General features: G+C 42.0%; 1 protein-coding gene across 2 annotated transcripts; it reads left to right on the forward strand.

The window, feature by feature from the left end:
- The first annotated feature begins 617 nt into the window (after positions 1-617).
- RAB25 (RAB25, member RAS oncogene family) lies at positions 618-21,106 on the forward strand. 2 transcript variants are annotated; one of them, XM_056545016.1, is made up of 5 exons: positions 618-824; positions 15,908-16,103; positions 17,243-17,439; positions 18,179-18,259; positions 19,753-21,106. In XM_056545016.1, exons 1-5 carry the CDS (start codon positions 785-787, stop codon positions 19,887-19,889), a joined length of 651 nt encoding a protein of 216 aa, XP_056400991.1. In that variant the 5' UTR covers positions 618-784; the 3' UTR covers positions 19,890-21,106. The 2 variants fall into 2 exon arrangements, with proteins under 2 accessions (XP_056400991.1, XP_056400990.1); XM_056545015.1 differs by lacking the exon at positions 618-824 and adding an exon at positions 13,463-13,895.
- The last annotated feature ends 681 nt before the right edge of the window (positions 21,107-21,787 follow it).

The raw sequence follows: 21,787 nt of genomic DNA on the forward strand, positions 1-21,787 counted from the left end.
AAAGTTAAACAGATTTGTAAATTACTTCTATTTAAAAAAATCTTAATCCTTCCAGTACTTATCAGCTGCTGAAGTTGAGTTGTTGTTTTCTGTCTAAGTGCTCTCTGATGACACCTGTCTCGGGAACCGTCCAGAGTAGAAGCAAATCCCCATAGCAAACCTCTTCTACTCTGTGCAGTTCCCGAGACAGGCAGAGATGTCAGCAGAGAGCACTGTTGCCAGACAGAAAAGAACAACTCAACTTCAGCAGCTGATAATTATTGGAAGGATTAAGATTTTTTTTTAATAGAAGTAATTTACAAATCTGTTTAACTTTCTGGAGCCAGTTGAGATATATATATATATATATATATATATATAAGTTTTTTCCTGGATAACCCCTATCTAAGTACACACCCTATGATGTGTGATACTGCCTGCTGTATCTAAGCCTATCTCAGGGAACCACACCGCATTTACACCCCCCATCATTTCTTGGTTCCAGCAGGGAGGCGGTTAATACTTAGGCTCCGCAGTAATTACAGGCCCGGTCGGTTCTGCGTTACCTGTTAGTCCTGAAAGGTGACACCTAACCAAACAGAACGCCCACTGAGTCACCACACTACACCTTACTCCACCTGCCTGCCGGAAGTACTGCAGGTATGAACGGAATCCCCTCCGTCACCTGCAAATCAGCAAGGGGCTCAGGATACTAGGGGCCGCGCCGCACCACCAAGGGTGCACTACCGGTACCGGGAGGACGCAGCGCCGGGGAGACGCAGGCAGTCAATGCCCAGGATCAGCCATGAAATCTCAAGAGGACGAGTATAACTTTGTGTTCAAAGGTGAGGCTGCCCGTCCCTGCACGTAACACACCTGCTGCCACCCCCCAACAGGGGGCCCGGGCAAAGTCCAACTATCTTGCTGTCTGCATCTGAATTACAGAGTAGTTCCCCTTTAAGAGTCTTTGTGCCATTACTTACTGAACTCTTAGTTATATCTTCAGGTACATACATTTTCCACCTAAATATCTGGGGTGACAACTAACCCAGCTCCCATTACCGTTCCCATCTTTCCCAGACTCCTTAAAGGGGTAAAACATTTTTTATTTTATTTTTTTAAATCAGCTGGTGCCAGAAAGTTAAACAGATTTGTAAATGATTTCTATTAAAAAAAAAATCTTAATCCTTCCAGTACTTATCAGCTGCTGTATGCTCCACATTCATTTATTTTTGAATTTCCTTTTCTGTCTGACCACAGTGCTCTCTGCTGACACCTCTGTTCGTTTTATGAACTGTCTAGAGCAGTGTTTCCCAACCAAGGTGTCTCCAGTTGTGGCAAAAAATACAACTCCCAGCATACCTGGACAGCTGAAGCATGCTGGGAGTTGTAGTTTTGCAACAGCAGTGTTTCCCAAACAAGGTGTCTCCAGCTGTTGCAAAACTACAACTCTCAGCATACCTGGACAGTTGAAGCATGCTGGGAGTTTTAGTTTTGCAACAGCAGTGTTTCCAAACCAGGGTGTCTCCAGCTGTTGCAAAACTACAACTCCCAGCATACCCGGACAGCCGAAGGCTGTCCGGGTATGCTGGGAGTTGTAGTTTTGCAACAGCTGGAGGCACCCTGGTTGAGAAACACTGCTCTAGACAGTTCCTAAAATGAACAGAGGTGTCAGCAGAGAGCACTGTGATCAGACAGAAAGGAAATTCAAAAAGAAAAGAAATTCCTGTGGAGCATACAGTAGCTGATAAGTACTGGTAGGATTAAGATTTTTTTAATAGAAGTATACCTGGACAGCTGCAGCATGCTGGGAGTTGTAGTTTTGCAACAGCTGGAGACACCCTGGTTTGGAAACACTGCTGTTGTAAAACCACAACTCCCAGCATGCTTTGGCTGTCCAGGTATGCTGGGAGTTGTAGTTTTGCAACAGCTGGAGGCACCCTGGTTGAGAAACACTGCTCTAGACAGTTCCTAAAACGAACAGAGGTGTCAGCAGAGAGCACTGTGGTCAGACAGAAAGGAAATTCAAAAAGAAAAGAACTTCATGTGGAGCATACAGTACCTGATAAGTACTAGAAGGATTAAGATTTTTTTTATAGAAGTATAACTGGACAGCTGAAGCATGCTGGGAGTTGTAGTTTTGCAACAGCTGGAGACACCCTGGTTAGGAAACACTGCTGTTGCAAAACTACAACTCCCAGCATGCTTCGGCTGTCCAGGTATGCTGGGAGTTGTAGTGTTGCAACAGCTGGAGACACCCTGGTTGGGAAACACTGTTGTTGTAAAACCACAACTCCCAGCATGCTTCGGCTGTCCAGGTATGCTGGGAGATGTAGTTTTGCAACAGCTGGGGACACCCTGGTTGGGAAACACTGCTCTAGAGTAGGAGAAAATCCCCATAGCAAACCTCTCCTGCTCTGGACAGTTCCTAAAATGAACAGAGGTGTCAGCAGAGAGCACTGTGGTCAGACAGAAAGGAAATTCAAAAAGAAAAGAGCATACAGCAGCTGATAAGTACTGGAAGGATTAAGAATTTTTAATAGAAGTATTATACAAATCTGTTTAACTTTCTGTCACCAGATGATTTAATGGAATATCTGCCTAAGTGTACGATATATATTTATGTAGTTTGTTAACAAATAGTTTGATAAATAAAGTTTTATTGACGATCCCGCCCTCCGGTGCTTATAAGGGCCGCAGTGTCCTGCCAGACAGGTAGTTGGGGAATAGCTTTGGGTTTGCAGCTCAATGCCAAGATGGGCAGTGAAGGAACAAGTGCTCGGGTGAGGGGCGTTTTGGCCCTGGCACCTGTTATACTGTTTCCTGGATAATGGCATGAAAGAGGGCAAAGGTCATGTCGAAAGACAACTCCAGGTCCAACCTCCATCTACTTAAAGGGGTACTCCGGTGGAAATTTTTTTTTTTTTTTTTTTTAAATCAACTGGTGCCAGAAAGTTAAACAGATTTGTAAAGGACTTCTATTAAAAAATCTTAATCCTTCCAGCACTTATTAGCTGCTGAATACTACAGAGGAAATTATTTTCTTTTTGGAACACAGAGCTCTCTGCTGACATCACGACCACAGTGCTCTCTGCTGACACCTCTGTCCATTTTAGGAACTGTCCAGAGTAGGAGAAAATCCCCATAGCAAACATATGCGGCTCTGCACAGTTCCTAAAATGGACAGAGATGTCAGCAGAGAGCACTGTGCTCGTGATGTCAGCAGAGAGCACTGTGCTCCAAAAAGAAAAAAAATTCCTCTGTAGTATTCAGCAGCTAATAGGTACTGGAAGGATTAAGATTTTTTTAAATAGAAGTCATTTACAAATCTGTTTAACTTTCTGGCACCAGTTGATTTAAAAAAAAAAAAAAAAAGTTTTCCACCGGAGTACCCCTTTAGCACAATCTGTGCGTGCGGACGGTGCCGTGTGGCACTGGCACTAAAACATTGAATGGCAACTTTTTAGGCTCTGTACATTATATGGCAGTCTTATGTGTGGAGGGCACTATATAGGGGTATTTTTGAAGAACTCTGTAGCACTACTCGGTGGCCTTGTATATTGTTATTTAGTCATTGTGGCATTGTGATGATATTGAGACTGAATGGTATCTTTTTTTTCTGCTGCTCGGTGCTGTTTGGCGATATTATTTAGGCACCATTATTTGAGCATCAAATGTTGCTGCATATACCGTATATTAGTGTTATTCAGATACTGTCAGGTGAGGTTATTTAGGCATTGAATGGCACTGTGTGGTGGTATTATTTAAGCACTGTATTGCACTATTGTTTGACCGTTATATGGTGATACTGGCCCTGTATAAAAGTATTATTTAGCCACTTTGAGGTGTTTTAATTCTTGAATTGCATTCTTGTTTGGCCAGTGCATAGCACCGTGTGGCGGTATTTCTTTAGCACTGTATGTGAAGTGATGTTATTTGCAGAGTGTCATTCTTATTTGGCCAATGCAAAGCACCGTGTGGCGGTAGTATTTAGGCACTGCATGTCATACAGTGCCTGAATGGCATTCTTCTTTGGCCACTGCATGGCACCATGTGGCGGCAGTATTTAGATACTGAATGTTAGCATTCTCTTTTGCGCACTGGATGGCACTGTATGTATAGTGATATTATTTAGGCACTCTACGGCACTATTGTTTAACCATTAAATGTTGCTACAGATACATTATATTAGCATTATTAAAGCATCGTGAGGTGATGTGATTACGGTATTGAATAGCACTGTCTGGTGGTATTATTTAAGCACTGTATGACACTGTTCTTTGACCATTATATGGTCCTACAGCCCCTGTATATTTGTATATGGAGTGATGTTATTTTATTACTGAATAGCACTGTTCTTTGGCCCCTGCATGGTATTACTTAAGCACTGTATGGCAGTATTATTTTTATTATGTTGCTGTGGGTCCTGCTTATTGGTTTTATTCAGGCACTATGAGATGGTAATATTGAGATACTGAACCACACTCTTTTTTTTGGTCATTGCATGCATTGGATGGCGGTATTATTTAAGCACCGTATGGCACTATTTTGTCACCATTAAGCACTGTGCGGTGATAGTTTACTCTTTTTCTGGCCACTCCTTGGCACTGTATGGCAGTATTATTTAAGTATTGCACTAATATTTGACCATTAGAAAAATACAGGACATGACCTTTCCTCCCAGTGTCGGGTTATCAAACTCCTGATACTGATCTCATGTTATATCTGTGGTGGCCCAGTATGGGATGGTGTTGCCCCGTACCTTTCCTGCCCTGTCTGGCAGTGTCCCCAGGGCCCCCTGTAGTTCTTTCCCCATTTGTACATATGTTTTGTATTATAAGATGTGTTACCCAGGAGGTATCAGTGACCAGCAGGATAGTAATGAGCTAAGAGAGAGATTGTAGCCCCTCCCCTGGTTATATAGGGGGCTGTGCAAGGAGCCCATAGGTCACTTGGGGGGTCACCTGGTCACTAGTGCCTCCTGGAAAACAATCACATGGTAACAGCTATTAAAGAAACAGTACAGTTTATTATACAACTTATGTACATAGGGGATAATACATGAAGGGGCCCTGGGGACATGGAGAGACTCTGCCTGACAGGGCAGGAGAAGTACGGGGACCATCCCATACTGGGCCACCACACAGTCAAGTTGTCTCAGTGTCCAGAGCAGAGGCGGCTCTAGACTTTCTGAGGTCTTAGGCAAAACTTGGACACGAGGCCCCATGAACATAATACATGCAAGCGATAATAAAAATAAATCATAAATAATCACTATGGGGGAGATTTATGAAAACCTGCGCAAGAGAAAAAATGACCAGCCAATCACTTCTTTCATTTTTCAGAGGCCTTTTCAGAAATGAAAGAAGAAATCTGATTGGTTGCTATGGGCAACCGGTCACCTTTTCCTCATAAATCTCCCCCTTGATACTGTGTATTATCCCTGTACTGTGACATCACTGTGTGTATTATACCTGTACTGTGACATCACTGTGTATTATCCCTGTACTGTGACATCACTGTGTGTATTATACCTGTACTGTGACATCACTGTGTGTATTATCCCTGTACTGTGACGTCACTGTATATTATCCCTGTACTGTGACTTCACTGTATATTATCCCTGTACTGTGACGTCACTGTATATTATCCCTGTACTGTGACGTCACTGTGTGTATTATCCCTGTACTGTGACATCACTGTGTGTATTATCCCTGTACTGTGACATCACTGTGTATTATCCCTGTACTGTGACGTTACTGTATATTATCCCTGTACTGTGACATCACTGTGTGTATTATCCCTGTACTGTGACATCACTGTGTATTATCCCTGTACTGTGACATCACTGTGTATTATCCTGTACTGTGACATCACTGTGTGTATTATCCCTGTACTGTGACGTCACTGTATATTATCGCTGTACTGTGACGTCACTGTATATTATCCCTGTACTGTGACATCACTGTGTGTATTATCCCTGTACTGTGACATCACTGTGTATTATCCCTGTACTGTGACATCACTGTGTGTATTATCCCTGTACTGTGACATCACTGTGTGTATTATACCTGTACTGTGACATCACTGTGTATTATCCCTGTACTGTGACATCACTGTGTGTATTATACCTGTACTGTGACATCACTGTGTGTATTATCCCTGTACTGTGACGTCACTGTATATTATCCCTGTACTGTGACTTCACTGTATATTATCCCTGTACTGTGACGTCACTGTATATTATCCCTGTACTGTGACATCACTGTGTGTATTATCCCTGTACTGTGACATCACTGTATATTATCCCTGTACTGTGACGTCACTGTATATTATCCCTGTACTGTGACGTCACTGTATATTATCCCTGTACTGTGACGTCACTGTGTGTATTATCCCTGTACTGTGACATCACTGTGTGTATTATCCCTGTACTGTGACATCACTGTGTATTATCCCTGTACTGTGACATCACTGTGTATTATCCCTGTACTGTGACGTTACTGTATATTATCCCTGTACTGTGACATCACTGTGTGTATTATCCCTGTACTGTGACATCACTGTGTATTATCCCTGTACTGTGACATCACTGTGTATTATCCTGTACTGTGACATCACTGTGTGTATTATCCCTGTACTGTAACGTCACTGTATATTATCCCTGTACTGTGACGTCACTGTATATTATCCCTGTACTGTGACATCACTGTGTGTATTATCCCTGTACTGTGACATCACTGTATATTATCCCTGTACTGTGACGTCACTGTATATTATCCCTGTACTGTGATGTCACTGTATATTATCCCTGTACTGTGACATCACTGTGTGTATTATCCCTGTACTGTGACATCACTGTGTGTATTATCCCTGTACTGTGACATCACTGTGTATTATCCCTGTACTGTGACATCACTGTGTATTATCCCTGTACTGTGACGTCACTGTATATTATCCCTGTACTGTGACATCACTGTGTGTATTATCCCTGTACTGTGACATCACTGTGTATTATCCCTGTACTGTGACATCACTGTGTATTATCCTGTACTGTGACATCACTGTGTGTATTATCCCTGTACTGTGACGTCACTGCATATTATCCCTGTACTGTGACATCACTGTGTGTATTATCCCTGTACTGTGACGTCACTGTGTATTATCCCTGTACTGTGACATCACTGTGTATTATCCTGTACTGTGACATCACTGTGTGTATTATCCCTGTACTGTGACGTCACTGTATATTATCCCTGTACTGTGACATCACTGTATATTATCTCTGTACTGTGACATCACTGTGTGTATTATCCCTGTACTGTGACATCACTGTGTATTATCCCTGTACTGTGACATCACTGTGTGTATTATCCCTGTACTGTGACATCACTGTGTGTATTATCCCTGTACTGTGACATCACTGTGTGTATTATCCCTGTACTGTGACATCACTGTGTATTATCCCGGTTCTGTGACATCACTGTGTATTATCCCTGTTTTGTGACATCACTGTGTATTATCCCTGTACTGTGACATCACTGTGTATTATCCCTGTACTGTGACATCACTGTGTGTATTATCCCTGTACTGTGACATCACTGTGTGTATTATCCCTGTACTGTGACATCACTGTGTGTATTATCCCTGTACTGTGACATCACTGTGTATTATCTCTGTTCTGTGACATCACTGTGTGTATTATCACTGTACTGTGACATCACTGTGTATTATCCCTGTACTGTGACATCACTGTGTGTATTATCTCTGTACTGTGACATCACTGTGTATTATCCCTGTACTGTGACATCACTGTGTGTATTATTCCTGTACAGTGACATCACTGTGTGTATTATCTCTGTACTGTGACATCACTGTGTATATTATCCCTGTACTGTGACATCACTGTGTGTATTATCCCTGTACTGTGACATCACTGTGTGTATTATCCCTGTACTGTGACATCACTGTGTATTATCTCTGTTCTGTGACATCACTGTGTGTATTATCACTGTACTGTGACATCACTGTGTATTATCTCTGTTCTGTGACATCACTGTGTGTATTATCACTGTACTGTGACATCACTGTGTATTATCCCTGTACTGTGACATCACTGTGTGTATTATCCCTGTACTGTGACATCACTGTGTGTATTATCCCTGTACTGTGACATCACTGTGTGTATTATCCCTGTACTGTGACATCACTGTGTATTATCTCTGTTCTGTGACATCACTGTGTGTATTATCACTGTACTGTGACATCACTGTGTATTATCCCTGTACTGTGACATCACTGTGTGTATTATCTCTGTACTGTGACATCACTGTGTATTATCCCTGTACTGTGACATCACTGTGTGTATTATCCCTGTACTGTGACATCACTGTGTGTATTATTCCTGTACAGTGACATCACTGTGTGTATTATCTCTGTACTGTGACATCACTGTGTATATTATCCCTGTACTGTGACATCACTGTGTGTATTATCCCTGTACTGTGACATCACTGTGTGTATTATCCCTGTACTGTGACATCACTGTGTATTATCTCTGTTCTGTGACATCACTGTGTGTATTATCACTGTACTGTGACATCACTGTGTATTATCTCTGTTCTGTGACATCACTGTGTGTATTATCACTGTACTGTGACATCACTGTGTATTATCCCTGTACTGTGACATCACTGTGTGTATTATCCCTGTACTGTGACATCACTGTGTGTATTATGCCTGTACTGTGACATCACTGTGTGTATTATCCCTGTACTGTGACATCACTGTGTATTATCTCTGTTCTGTGACATCACTGTGTGTATTATCACTGTACTGTGACATCACTGTGTATTATCCCTGTACTGTGACATCACTGTGTGTATTATCTCTGTACTGTGACATCACTGTGTATTATCCCTGTACTGTGACATCACTGTGTGTATTATTCCTGTACAGTGACATCACTGTGTGTATTATCCCTGTACTGTGACATCACTGTGTGTATTATCCCTGTATTGTGATATCACTGTGTGTATTATCCCTCTACTCTGACATCACTGTGTATTATCCCTGTACTGTGACATCACTGTGTATTATCCCTGTACTGTGACATCACTGTGTATTATCCCTGTACTGTGACATCACTGTGTATATTATCCCTGTACTGTGACATCACTGTGTATTATCCATGTACTGTGACATCACTGTGTATTATCCCTGTACTGTGACATCACTGTGTATTATCCCTGTACTGTGACATCACTGTGTATTATCCCTGTACTGTGACATCACTGTGTATTATCTCTGTACTGTGACATTACTGTGTATTATCCCTGTACTGTGACATCACTGTGTGTATTATCCCTGTACTGTGACATCACTGTGTATATTATCCCTGTACTGTGACATCACTGTGTATTATCCTGTACTGTGACATCACTGTGTATTATCCCTGTACTGTGACATCACTGTGTATTATCCCTGTACTGTGACATCACTGTGTGTATTATCCCTGTACTGTGACATCACTGTGTGTATTATCCCTGTACTGTGACATCACTGTGTATTATCCCTGTACTGTGACATCACTGTGTATTATGCCTGTACTGTGACATCACTGTGTATTATGCCTGTACTGTGACATCACTGTGTATTATCCCTGTACTGTGACATCACTGTGTATTATCCCTGTACTGTGACATCACTGTGTATTATCCCTGTACTGTGACATCACTGTGTATTATCCCTGTACTGTGACATCACTGTGTGTATTATCCCTGTACTGTGACATCACTGTGTATTATCCTGTACTGTGACATCACTGTGTATTATCCCTGTACTGTGACATCACTGTGTATTATTCTTGTACTGTGATCATAGGCGTGCGCAGCCTATTGCATTAGGGTGTGCACCCTGAAGCACAAACTCATGCCGCGCGTGTATACATATATATATATATAAAAGTCCAAAGTGGATACAGCACCAAACGGCTGAGGACTCAAATTTGTAGATGGAGCAAAACTTTATTTGCTATCAATATATATATATATATATACACACACACACATACACACACTCTTGCTTGCATGCACACAGACCTGCACTCATATAGGTGCAGTACAGTTCCCCCCACATTAGATGCAGGACAGTTCCCCACATTAGGTGCAGTATAGTTCCCCCCACATTAGATGCAGTACAGTTCCCCACATTAGGTGCAGTATAGTTCCCCCCACATTAGATGCAGTACAGTTCCCCACACTAGGTGCAGTATAGTCCCCCCACATTAGATGCAGTACAGTTCCCCACATTAGGTACAGTACAGTTCCCCACATTAGGTGCAGTACAGTTCCCCCACATTAGGTGCAGTACAGTTCCCCCACATTAGGTGCAGTACAGTTCCCCCACATTAGGTGCAGTATAGTTCCCCCACCTTAGGTGAAGTATAGTTCCCCCACATTAGGTGCAGTACAGTTCCCCCACATTAGGTGCAGTACAGTTCCCCCACTTTAGGTGCAGTACAGTTCCCCCACCTTAGGTGCAGTATAGTTCCTCCACATTAGGTGCAGTACAGTTCCCCCACATTAGGTGCAGTATAGTTCCCCACATTAGGTGCAGTATAGTTCCCCACATTAGGTGCAGTACAGTTCCCCCACATTAGGTGCAGTACAGTTCCCCACATTAGGTGCAGTATAGTTCCCCCACATTAGGTGCAGTACAGTTCCCCCACTTTAGGTGCAGTACAGTTCCCCCACATTAGGTGCAGTACAGTTCCCCCACATTGGGTTGGCAGTACAGTTCCCTCCCATTAGGTTGGCAGTATAGTTCCCCCACATTAGGTGCAGTATAGTTCCCCCACATTAGGTGCAGTATAGTTCCCCCACATTAGGAGCAGTATAGTTCCCCCACATTAGGTGCAGTACAGTTCCCCCACATTATGTGGTACTGTATGCTGAGCTTCTGTATCTAGGCCTATCGTGTTACACTGTATACTGAGCTGCTGTATCTAAGTCAATCATGTGTGATACTGTCAACTGAACTGCTGTATGTAAACCTATTCTGTGTTATACTGTATACTGAGATGCTGTATCTAACCTAATCATGTGTGACACTGTCAGCTAAGCTTCTGTATCTAAGCCAATCATGTGTGATACTGTCAGCTGAACTGCTGTATCTAAACCTATTCTGTTATACTGTATACTGAGATGCTGTATCTAAGCGAATCATGTGTGACACTGTCAGCTAAGCTTCTGCATCTAAGCCTATCATGTGTAATACTGTATGCCGAGTTGCTGTATCTAAGCCTATGATGTGCAAAACTGTGTGCTGTACTGCTGTATTTAAGCCAATCATGTGTGATACTGTATGCTGAATGGCTGTATCTAGGCCTATCATGTGTTATACTGTATACTGAGATGCGGTATCTAAGCCAATCATGTTTTACACTGTCAGCTGAATGGCTGTATCTAAGCCTATTATGTGTTATACTGTATACTGAGATGCTGTATCTAAGCCTATTATGTGTTATACTGTATACTGAGATGCTGTATCTAAGCCTATTATGTGTTATACTGTGTACTGAGATGCTGTATCTAAGCCTATTATGTGTTATACTGTATACTGAGATGCTGTATCTAAGCTAATCATGTGCAAAACTGTCAGCTAAAGTGCCGTATCTAAGGTTATGTGTTAGACTGTATACTGAGCTGCTGTATCTGAGCATATCATGTGCAATACTGTGCTGAACCTCTGTATCTATGTGTGATACTGTCTGCTGAACGGTTGTATCTAAGCCTATCATGTGTGATACTGTCTGCTGAGCGGTTGTATCTAGACCTATCCGGTGTGACTCTTCTAAGCCTATGTATCTAAATCTTTGTGATACCAGAGCTTCTTCTCACTGTCTTCTGTTTGCAAAGCTGAATTATTTTGATCTCTGTTTCTGAGTATCTAAGCCTGTGCTATATGATGTATAATACTGTCTACTGAGCTGCTGTATCTACACCTACCATGTGTGATACTGTCTACTGAGCTGCTGTATCTACACCTACCATGTGTGATACTGTCTACTGAGCTGCTGTATCTACACCTACCATGTGTGATACTGTCTGCTGAGCTGCTGTATCTACACCTACCATGTGTGATAATGTCTGCTGAGCTGCTGTATCTACACCTACCATGTGTGATACTGTCTACTGAGCTGCTGTATCTACACCTACCATGTGTGATACTGTCTGCTGAGCTGCTGTATCTAGTCCTACCATGTGTGATACTGTCTGCTGAGCTGCTGTATCTACACCTACCATGTGTGATACTGTCTGCTGAGCTTGTATATCTACGCCAATCATGTGTGCTACTAGACTTCCGATCTGATGTATCTAAGTCTGTGATGTTGGATACTGAGTATGTGATGTCATCCTGAGTAGCTGTGGATCAGCTGGGCGGCTATGGCTTCCTGAAGCCCATTTGGGAGGGAGCAGCTTTTATGTCACATTGTATGTGCGGGTGTGTATCTATTAACAAGTCCCAACATAGGCAGCGGCGACGTGTGGGAGGGTAACTAGGGGGTGAAACATGGCGAGTCACGGGCGTAGTCACACCCGACTGCTGTACGATACAGACTTTATATTGTGCTCATTCCATAAGCTTATGAGGTGTGATACTGTACAGATGTATCTAAGCCTATGATGTGTGATACTGTACTGCTGAACAGGCATATCTAAGCCTATGATGTGTGATACTGTGCTGCTGAACAGATGTATCTAAGCCTATGAGGTGTGATACTGTGCTGCTGTACAGACGTATCTAAGCCTATGATGTGTGATTTTGTGGTGCTGAGCAGGCGTATCTAAGCCTATGATGTGTGATTTTTGTGGTGCTGAGCAGACGTATCTAAGCCTATGATGTGTGATTTTGTGGTGTTGAGCAGGCGTATCTAAGCCAATGATGTGTGATTTTGTGGTGCTGAGCAGACGTATCTAAGCCTATGATGTGTGATTTTGTGGTGCTGAGCAGACGTATCTAAGCCTATGATGTGTGATTTTGTGGTGCTGAGCAGACATATCTAAGCCTATGATGTGTGATTTTGTGGTGTTGAGCAGGCGTATCTAAGCCTATGATGTGTGATTTTATGGTGCTGAGCAGACGTATCTAAGCCTACGATGTGTGATTTTGTGGTGCTGAGCAGACATATCTAAGCCTATGATGTGTGATTTTGTGGTGCTGAGCAGGCGTATCTAAGCCTATGATGTGTGATTTTATGGTGCTGAGCAGGCGTATCTAAGTCTATGATCGGTGATACTGTGCTGCTCAGCAGGAGTAACTAAGCATATGGTGGAAGATTTATCAAAATCTGTCCAGAGGAGAAGTGGCCCAGTTGCCCATAGCAACCAATCAGATCACTGCTTTCATTTTTGAAAAGGCCCCTGAGAAATGAAAGCAGCGATCTGATTGGTTGCTATGGGCAACTGGGCAACTGGGTGTATCTAGGGTCGTCACCTTTCTTGCCCAAAAATACCGGCCATGCTAATTTGCATAACTAATTATATATGCGTGACATCACAGGATACACATATGCAGGGAATTTTGTCCTATTCTGACCCCTATAACTTTTTTATTTCTCCTTATACGGGGCCTGTATGAGGGTCATTTCTTGCTCCCCGATCTGTAGTTTTTAACACGACCATTTTTGTTTCGAATTGTGACTTTTTGATCGCTATTTTTTAACTACAACTCCCAGCATGCCCTGATACAGCCTGTGGCTCAGCAGCTGCCCCAAACGAAAACTACAACTCCCAGCATGTTGGACTTTATAGTAGTATATAGTATAGGTCAGTGTTTCCCAATCAGGGGTGCCTCCAGCTGTTGCAAAACTACAACTCCCATCATGTTGGACTATATAGTAGTATATAGTATAGGTCAGTGTTTCCCAACCAGAGGTGCCTCCAGCTGTTGCAAAACTACAACTCCCAGCATGCCCGGACAGCCAACGGCTGTCCGCGCATGCTGGGGTTGTAGTTCCGCAACAGCTGGAGGCGCACTGGTTAGGAAACACTGGTATAGTATATGGTGCAACATTCCGGGAGTTGGAGGATTGGATGGATAAATATCGGCCATTGCATTGCCGGTATTTTTCATATATATATACTGTCAGGGCGGCCAAAACACCGGATGTGGCGGTAAAATACCGACCAGGTGGCAGAGTGACTGCCCTGAACTAATCCTATTGTGTATGATATTATCTGCTGACCTTGTGTATCTAATCCTGTCATGTCTGCTGAGCAGCTGTATCTTATTCTATCATCCATGATGCTGTCCTCTAAGCTGCTGTATCTAAAACTATTATGTGTGATACGATCTGATTAGCTAATGTATGGAATCCTATTGTGTATGATACTGTCTAGTAAGATGATGTATCTAATCCTATTGTGTATGATACTGTCTAGTAAGATGATGTATCGAATCCTATTGTGTATGATACTGTCTAGTAAGATGATGTATCTAATCCTATTGTGTATGATACTGTCTTGTAAGATGATGTATCTAATCCTATTGTGTATGATTCTGTCTAGTAAGATGATGTATCTAATCCTATTGTGTATGATATTATCTGCTGTCCTCTAAGCTGCTGTATCTAAAACTATTATGTGTGATACGATCTGATTAGCTGATGTACGGAATCCTATTGTGTATGATACTGTCTAGTAAGATGATGTATCTAATCCTATTGTGTTTGATACTACCTGGTAACATGGTGTATCTAATCCTATTGTGTATGATACTGCCTGCTGAGATGGTGTATCTAATCATATTGTGTATGGTACTGTCTGGTAAAATGATGTACCTAATCCCATTGTGTATGATACTGTCTGGTAAGATGATTTATCTAATCCTATTGTGTATGATACTGCCTGGTAAAATGGTGTATCTAATCCTATTGTGTATGATACTGCCTGCTGAGATGATGTATCTAATCCTATTGTGTATGATACTGCCTGCTGAGATGGTGTATCTAATCCTATTGTGTATGATACTGCCTGCTGAGATGGTGTATCTAATCCTATTGTGTATGATACTGCCTGCTGAGATGGTGTATCTAATCCCATTGTGTATGTTACTGTCTGGTAAAATGATGTACCTAATCCCATTGTGTATGATACTGTCTGGTAAAATGATTTATCTAATCCTATTGTGTATGATACTGCCTGGTAAAATGGTGTATCTAATCCTATTGTGTATGATATTATCTGCTGACCTTGTGTATCTAATCCTGTCACGTCTGCTGAGCAGCTGTATCTTATTCTATCATCCATGATGCTGTCCTCTAAGCTGCTGTATCTAAAACTATTATGTGTGATACGATCTGATTAGCTAATGTATCGAATCCTATTGTGTATGATACTGCCTGGTAACATGGTGTATCTAATCCTATTGTTTATGATACTGTCTGGTAAGATGATGTATCTAATCCTATTGTGTTTGATACTGCCTGGTAACATGGTGTATCTAATCCTATTGTTTATGATACTGTCTGGTAAGTTGATGTATCTAATCCTATTGTGTTTGATACTGTCTGGTAAAATGATGTATCTAATCCTATTGTTTTTGATACTTCCTGGTAAAATGGTGTATCTAACCCTATTGTGTATGATACTGTCTGCTGAGATTGTGTATCCAGTCCTTTTGTGTAATACTGTTTGCTGAGATGGTGTATCTAATCCTTTTGTCTGCTGAGTTGGTGTATCTAAACCTATGATGTGTGATACTGTCTGCTGAGTTGGTGTATCTAAACCTATGATGTGGGATCCTGCCCACAGATACACTTTTCATCCAGAATATATAATTCCATTCTATATTGTGCCCCGTTACGCCCCCTACAGGCCTCACACAGAATTTCCTTCACAATTCCTCTGTCTATTTTTTCCCGCAGTGGTTTTGATTGGAGAATCCGGTGTTGGTAAAACCAACTTATTGTCCAGGTTTACCAGGAATGAGTTTAACCACGACAGCCGCACCACCATAGGCGTAGAGTTCTCCACCCGGACACTGACCCTGGATGGCCATTTGGTGAAGGCTCAAATCTGGGACACAGCAGGACTGGAGCGTTATAGGGCGATTACATCTGCGTAAGTAAAAAAAGGGCATACAGGAGAGGTGAAAGGTCACGTACGTCATACGCTGTAGACATGGAGGCACCACAGTCTCTTTACAGAAACTTCAATGGGGCTAAATATATGAAGAACAAATTTCACCAGTTAAAATTTACATTTTTTGCTTTTTTTTTTTTGCTAAGCTAAACCCAAAATTCTGATTCCCCGATACTAGAGAGCAATGCATTGTGGGAGATCAAGTGACATAGAACTGTTAGGTCACATGTCTGACTACAGAGTGGAGTTTAACTGTAGTCTGTTTCTATGGGCAACCAACAGAAATTTGAAAATAGAGTGTGAATGGAGCAAATGACATAAAATCACTTAAAATTGGGACAAGAGAACAAGTATGCAATTTTAAAGGGGTACTCCCGTGGAAAATCTTTATTTTTATATATATATATATATATATATATATATATATATATATATATATTTTTTTTTTTTTTTTTTTTTTTTTAACCAACTGGTGCCAGAAATGTAAACAGATTTGTAAATTACTTCTATAAAAACATCTTAATCCTTCCAGTATGTTTTAGGGGCTGTAAACTACAGAGAAAATGCTTTTCTTTTTGGATTTCTCTTCTTTCACAACCACAGTGCTCTCTGCTGACCTCTGCTGTCCATTTTAGGAACTGTACAGAGTAGCATGTGTTTGCTATGGGGATTTTCTCCTGCTCTGGACAGTTCTTAAAATGGACAGCAGAGAGCACTGTGGTCGTGACAGAAGAGAAAACCAAAAAGAAAAGCATTTCCTCTGTAGTATACAGCCACTAATAAGTACTGGAAGGATTAAGATTTACAAATCTGTTTAACTTTCTGGCACCAGTTCATTTAAAAAAAAATAAAAAAAAATGTTTTCCACAGGAGTACCCCTTTAATCAATTTCCAGTATATGTGTAAGCCACTCCCTTTTCCAACAGGGAACACCCCCAGACTGGTAGTTACGCCCCTTTACATGCAAACGTACATAACCCCACCACTTTTAGGTCTGGTTAGCAGAATAGTCCTTCAAAAAAAAATAACGGGACTGTTGTAAAGTACGCATGGGACAGACCTGAAATGCTTAGATTTTTTGGGTGGGTCCAAAAAATTAAGCGTTTTCCGTATTTTAGTTATTATAGGGGGGCCGTTGGCGCTCTGTTGGTGTATGACATCACCAAGCATCAGTCCTATGAAAGTGTGGACCGCTGGCTGAAGGAGTTGTATGACCATGCGGACGCAAGTATCATCGTGATGTTGGTCGGTAACAAGTCCGACCTGAAGGACGAGGCTCAGGAGGTGTCTACCGAAGAAGCCAAGATGTATGCAGGTAATAGAGGGGGGCGGCCAAACATGAAGGTCTCCTGTGTTCTCTTGGTGGCAAGCGCTTAAAGGGGTACTCCGGTGGAAAACTTTTTTATTTTTTTTTTTTTTTAAATCAACTGGTGCCAGAAAATTAAACAGATTTGTAAATTACTTCTATTAAAAAAAAAAATAATCTTTACCCTTCCAGTACTTTTTAGCAGCTGTATGCTACAGAGGAAATTCTTTTCTTTTTGTATTGTCCACAGTGCTCTCTGCTGACACCTGATCGCGGCGCCCGCACTCAGCCGTATTCGGAACCGTATTTAACGCATGTCTATGAGCCGACCGGATTGAACCACAGCCTCCGGTCGGCTGCGTTTTCGTCCGTATGCGGTTTCCCGACCGCAGGCAAAAACGTGGTCACTCCGGTCTGCTCATAGACATGCATTAGATACAGTTCCCAAATACGGCTGAGTGCGGGCGCCGCCATTTCCCCCCGCCCCCCCCCCTCCCCCCAGCCGTATACGGGAACCGTAAGTACAAAACGTGGTGTGAACCCAGCCTAACTTTCCGGAGCCAGTTGATATGAAAAAAATAGTTTTTCACCGGAGTACCCCTTTAATCTTTCCAATCTAACGTAAATCCACCCACATGGATGAAGCTCCGACTCCTAAGTTTCCCATTGACATGAAGTATGAGTTTGGGGTACGCAGTCTTATGGTCCCGGCCACCTCTCATGCCGTCCCCGATTCTTCTTCCTACAGATGATAACGGATTGTTATTCATTGAAACGTCTGCGCTCGATTCCACCAACGTTGAACTGGCCTTCGAAACCATTCTCAGGGGTGAGTGCGTTGTTCTGTTCTGATGTTTACTTACGGGGTTTAACTGTTTTATAGATGGGCATAGTGAGAAGCGATAGTTATGACACATCTAATGTATGACTAGGTCGTCACCTGGCCGGTATTTTACCGGAACCGCGGATATTTTGGCCGCCCTGATGGTATTTTTATATCAAAATACTTAAATAAATATTTATCAAAACAATCCTCCAACTCGTGGAATGTTGCACCATATACTATACTAGTATTCCCCAACCAGAGCGCTTCCAGCTGTTGCAAAACTACAACTCCCAGCATGCCCGGACAGCCGTTGGCTGTCCGGGCATGCGGGGAGTTGTAGTTTTGCAGCAGCTGGAGGCACTCCTGATTGGGAAACACTGATCTATACTATATACTACTATATAATCCAGCATGCTGGGAGTTGTAGTTTTGCAACAGCTGGAGGCACCCCTGATTGGGAAACACTGACCTATACTCTATACTACTATATAGTCCAACATGCTGGGAGTTGTAGTTTTGTAACAGCTGGAGGCACCCCTGATTGGGAAACACTGACCTATACTATATACTACTATATAGTCCAACATGCTAGGAGTTGTAGTTTTGCAACAGCTGGAGGCACCCCTGATTGGGAAACACTGACCTATACTCTATACTACTATATTGTCCAACATTCTGGGAGTTGTAGTTTTGCAACAGCTGGAGGCACCCCTGGTTGGGAAACACTGACCTATACTATATACTACTATATAGTCCAACATGCTGGGAGTTGTAGTTTTGCAGCAGCTGGAGGCACTCCTGATTGGGAAACACTGATCTATACTATATACTACTATATAATCCAGCATGCTGGGAGTTGTAGTTTTGCAACAGCTGGAGGCACCCCTGATTGGGAAACACTGACCTATACTCTATACTACTATATAGTCCAACATGCTGGGAGTTGTAGTTTTGTAACAGCTGGAGGCACCCCTGATTGGGAAACACTGACCTATACTATATACTACTATATAGTCCAACATGCTGGGAGTTGTAGTTTTGTAACAGCTGGAGGCACTTCTGGTTGGGAAACACCGACCTATACCATATACTACTATATAATCCAACATGCTGGGAGTTGTAGTTTTCGTTTGGGGCAGCTGCTGAGCCACAGGCATTATCAGGGCATGCTGGGAGATGTAGTTAGTAACTAACTGCAACTTCCAAATTTAATTTAAAAAAGCCATCAAAAAGTCACATTAAAACAATAATGATCCTGTTAAAAACTACAGATCGGGGGGGGGGCAAAAAAATGACCCTCATACAGGTCGTATGAGGAGAAATAAAATAGTTATAGGGGTCAGAATAGGACAAAATTCCTCTCGCAAATGTGTATCCTGTGATGTCACGCATATATAATTAATTATGCAAATTAGCATGGCCGGTATTTTTATTTTTTTGCAAGAAATTTGACAACCCTATGTATGACCCATTATACGTCTCAACTTCTCTTCTAGACATCTACAAGAAGGTCCTGAGGAGCAAAGGAGGTGCGCCAAAAGAAAACACGGTGGTCTTATCCAATGACGCTTCCGCTACCCAATCTCAAGCTCCGGACCCTGAAGCCAAGAAGGCCTGCTGCCGAAACATCTAGACCCATCCATGACAGAATGCGGGAGACGCTTGAGAGACATCTGGGGACATCCAGACCACCTGAAAGGATGACGACGCGTCTGAACACTGGATCTTAGTAAAACGTGCAGGCGGCTCGGACCACAAAGGATTCCTGTTCAGAGACATCTAAACAATGGAAAGTGTGTCACCAGCTTCCAGTTAAATCCTTAAAGGGGTATTCCAGGAATCTTTTTTATTTGACTACGCTACAGGGGCTGTAAAGTTAGTGTGGTCCATAATATAGTGTCTGTACCTGTGTGTGACGGTTTTCTCACAATTCTTCTGTGATTTTCACCCCACTATTTATTTTTACCAGCATACAAAATGACTGCTGTCTCAGATTTTTCCCAGGTTGCAATGTGACCGAGACCTGACATCACTAGTCAGCTGATAACAGGGAGCCTGTCTGCTTCAATGGGTAAAGCGATCAATCTGCAACTAATGCAATAGCTGTAGGCACCCTGATTGAAAACCACAGGTCTTTTGAATGGATGCAGCTCATTTATCTTTCAATGGGTGGGGTGGCTTATGTGTGGGAGGGAGGAAAATGGAATTATGGGATTTGTAGGCAAAGAAGAAAACGCAAACAGGAAATACCAGTTCACAAAAAGCTAGCCACAGTGTTATGGTAATCTCACAACATAGCCATTTATCCCCAAGACAAGCGCAGATCCTTCCTAAGCATGTCCATTACTGTCTGCTAGGTACATACTAAAATCACCTTATGGTGGAGGAGAACCCCTTTAAAATGTAAAAATAATAAAGAAAAAATATGGATAAAACATACAGTGAAACTCCAACGCGTTTTGAACTATTTCTAGTGGTGGTCAGTGAACTACTTGCGTGTTTCAGTCTATGTATAGTTCTTAGTCGTGGCTATTAGTAAGTAGTAAGGAACATGTTTATATAAAGAGGGGAAAAAATGATGCAACATGCGCCGCAACGACTGAGGAAACCACCCACCGGGGCCGATCACATGGCCTGAGACTGAAAGGAGCACAGCCACACCGGATACTCGGGTGAAAGGGGAATAGTATGGGAAGTGTATGTACATTATTTTTATACATTATATCCATCTTTTTTCTATATTATTTGTAATGTATTTTATTAAACTTTAAAGGGGTACTCCACTGGAAAACATTTTTTTTTCCCAACTGGCGCCAGAAAGTTAAACAGATTTGTAAATGACTTCTATTTAAAAATCTTAATCCTTCCAGTACTTATCAGCTGCTGTATGCTCCACAGGAAGATCTTTTCTTTTTGAATTCCCTTTTAGTCTGACCACAGTGCTCTCTGCTGACATCATGTCAGGAACTGTCCAGAGTAGGAGAAAATCCTCATAGCAAACCTCTACTGCTCTGGACAGTTCCTGACATAGACAGAGGTTTCAGCAGAGAGCACTGTGGTCAGACTGGAAAGAAATTCAAAAAGAAAAGAACTTCCTGTGGAGCATACAGCAGCTGATAAGTACTGGAAGGATTAAGAAGTAATTAACAAATCTGTTTAACTTTCTGGCGCCAGTTGATTTAAAGTACCCCTTTAAGAATTTTAAAGGGGTACTTTGGTGAACTAAACCCATAGCTCATCCTTTCCCTCTTACCAACCTATTTATTTGTCTTAAAGGGGTGCTCCAGTGGAAAACTTTTTATTTTTTTTAAAAAAAATATTAATAATTTTTTTTTAAATCAACTAGGGCCAGAAAGTTAAACAGATTTGTAAATTACTTCTATTGAAAAATCTTAATCCTTCCAGTACTTATTAGCTGCTGAATACTACAGAGGAAATTCTTTTCTTTTTGAGACACAGAGCTCTCTGCTGACATCATGACCACAGTGCTCTCTGCTGACATCTCTGTCCATTGATCCTGCTTGTCTCTGT

This window comes from Hyla sarda, chromosome 11, assembly GCF_029499605.1.
Source record: "Hyla sarda isolate aHylSar1 chromosome 11, aHylSar1.hap1, whole genome shotgun sequence".
In the NCBI taxonomy this organism is placed as follows: domain Eukaryota; kingdom Metazoa; phylum Chordata; class Amphibia; order Anura; family Hylidae; genus Hyla; species Hyla sarda.

Excerpts from the sequence above, each read along its gene's own strand:
- RAB25 (XM_056545015.1), top strand. The coding sequence starts at position 13,778 with ATGTTGGACTTTATAGTAGTATATAGTATAGGTCAGTGTTTCCCAATC. Across the intron at positions 13,896-15,907 it reads TATAGTAGTATATAGTATAG|TGGTTTTGATTGGAGAATCC; the intron begins GTCAGTGTTTCC and ends TTTTTCCCGCAG. Across the intron at positions 16,104-17,242 it reads TATAGGGCGATTACATCTGC|TTATTATAGGGGGGCCGTTG; the intron begins GTAAGTAAAAAA and ends TCCGTATTTTAG.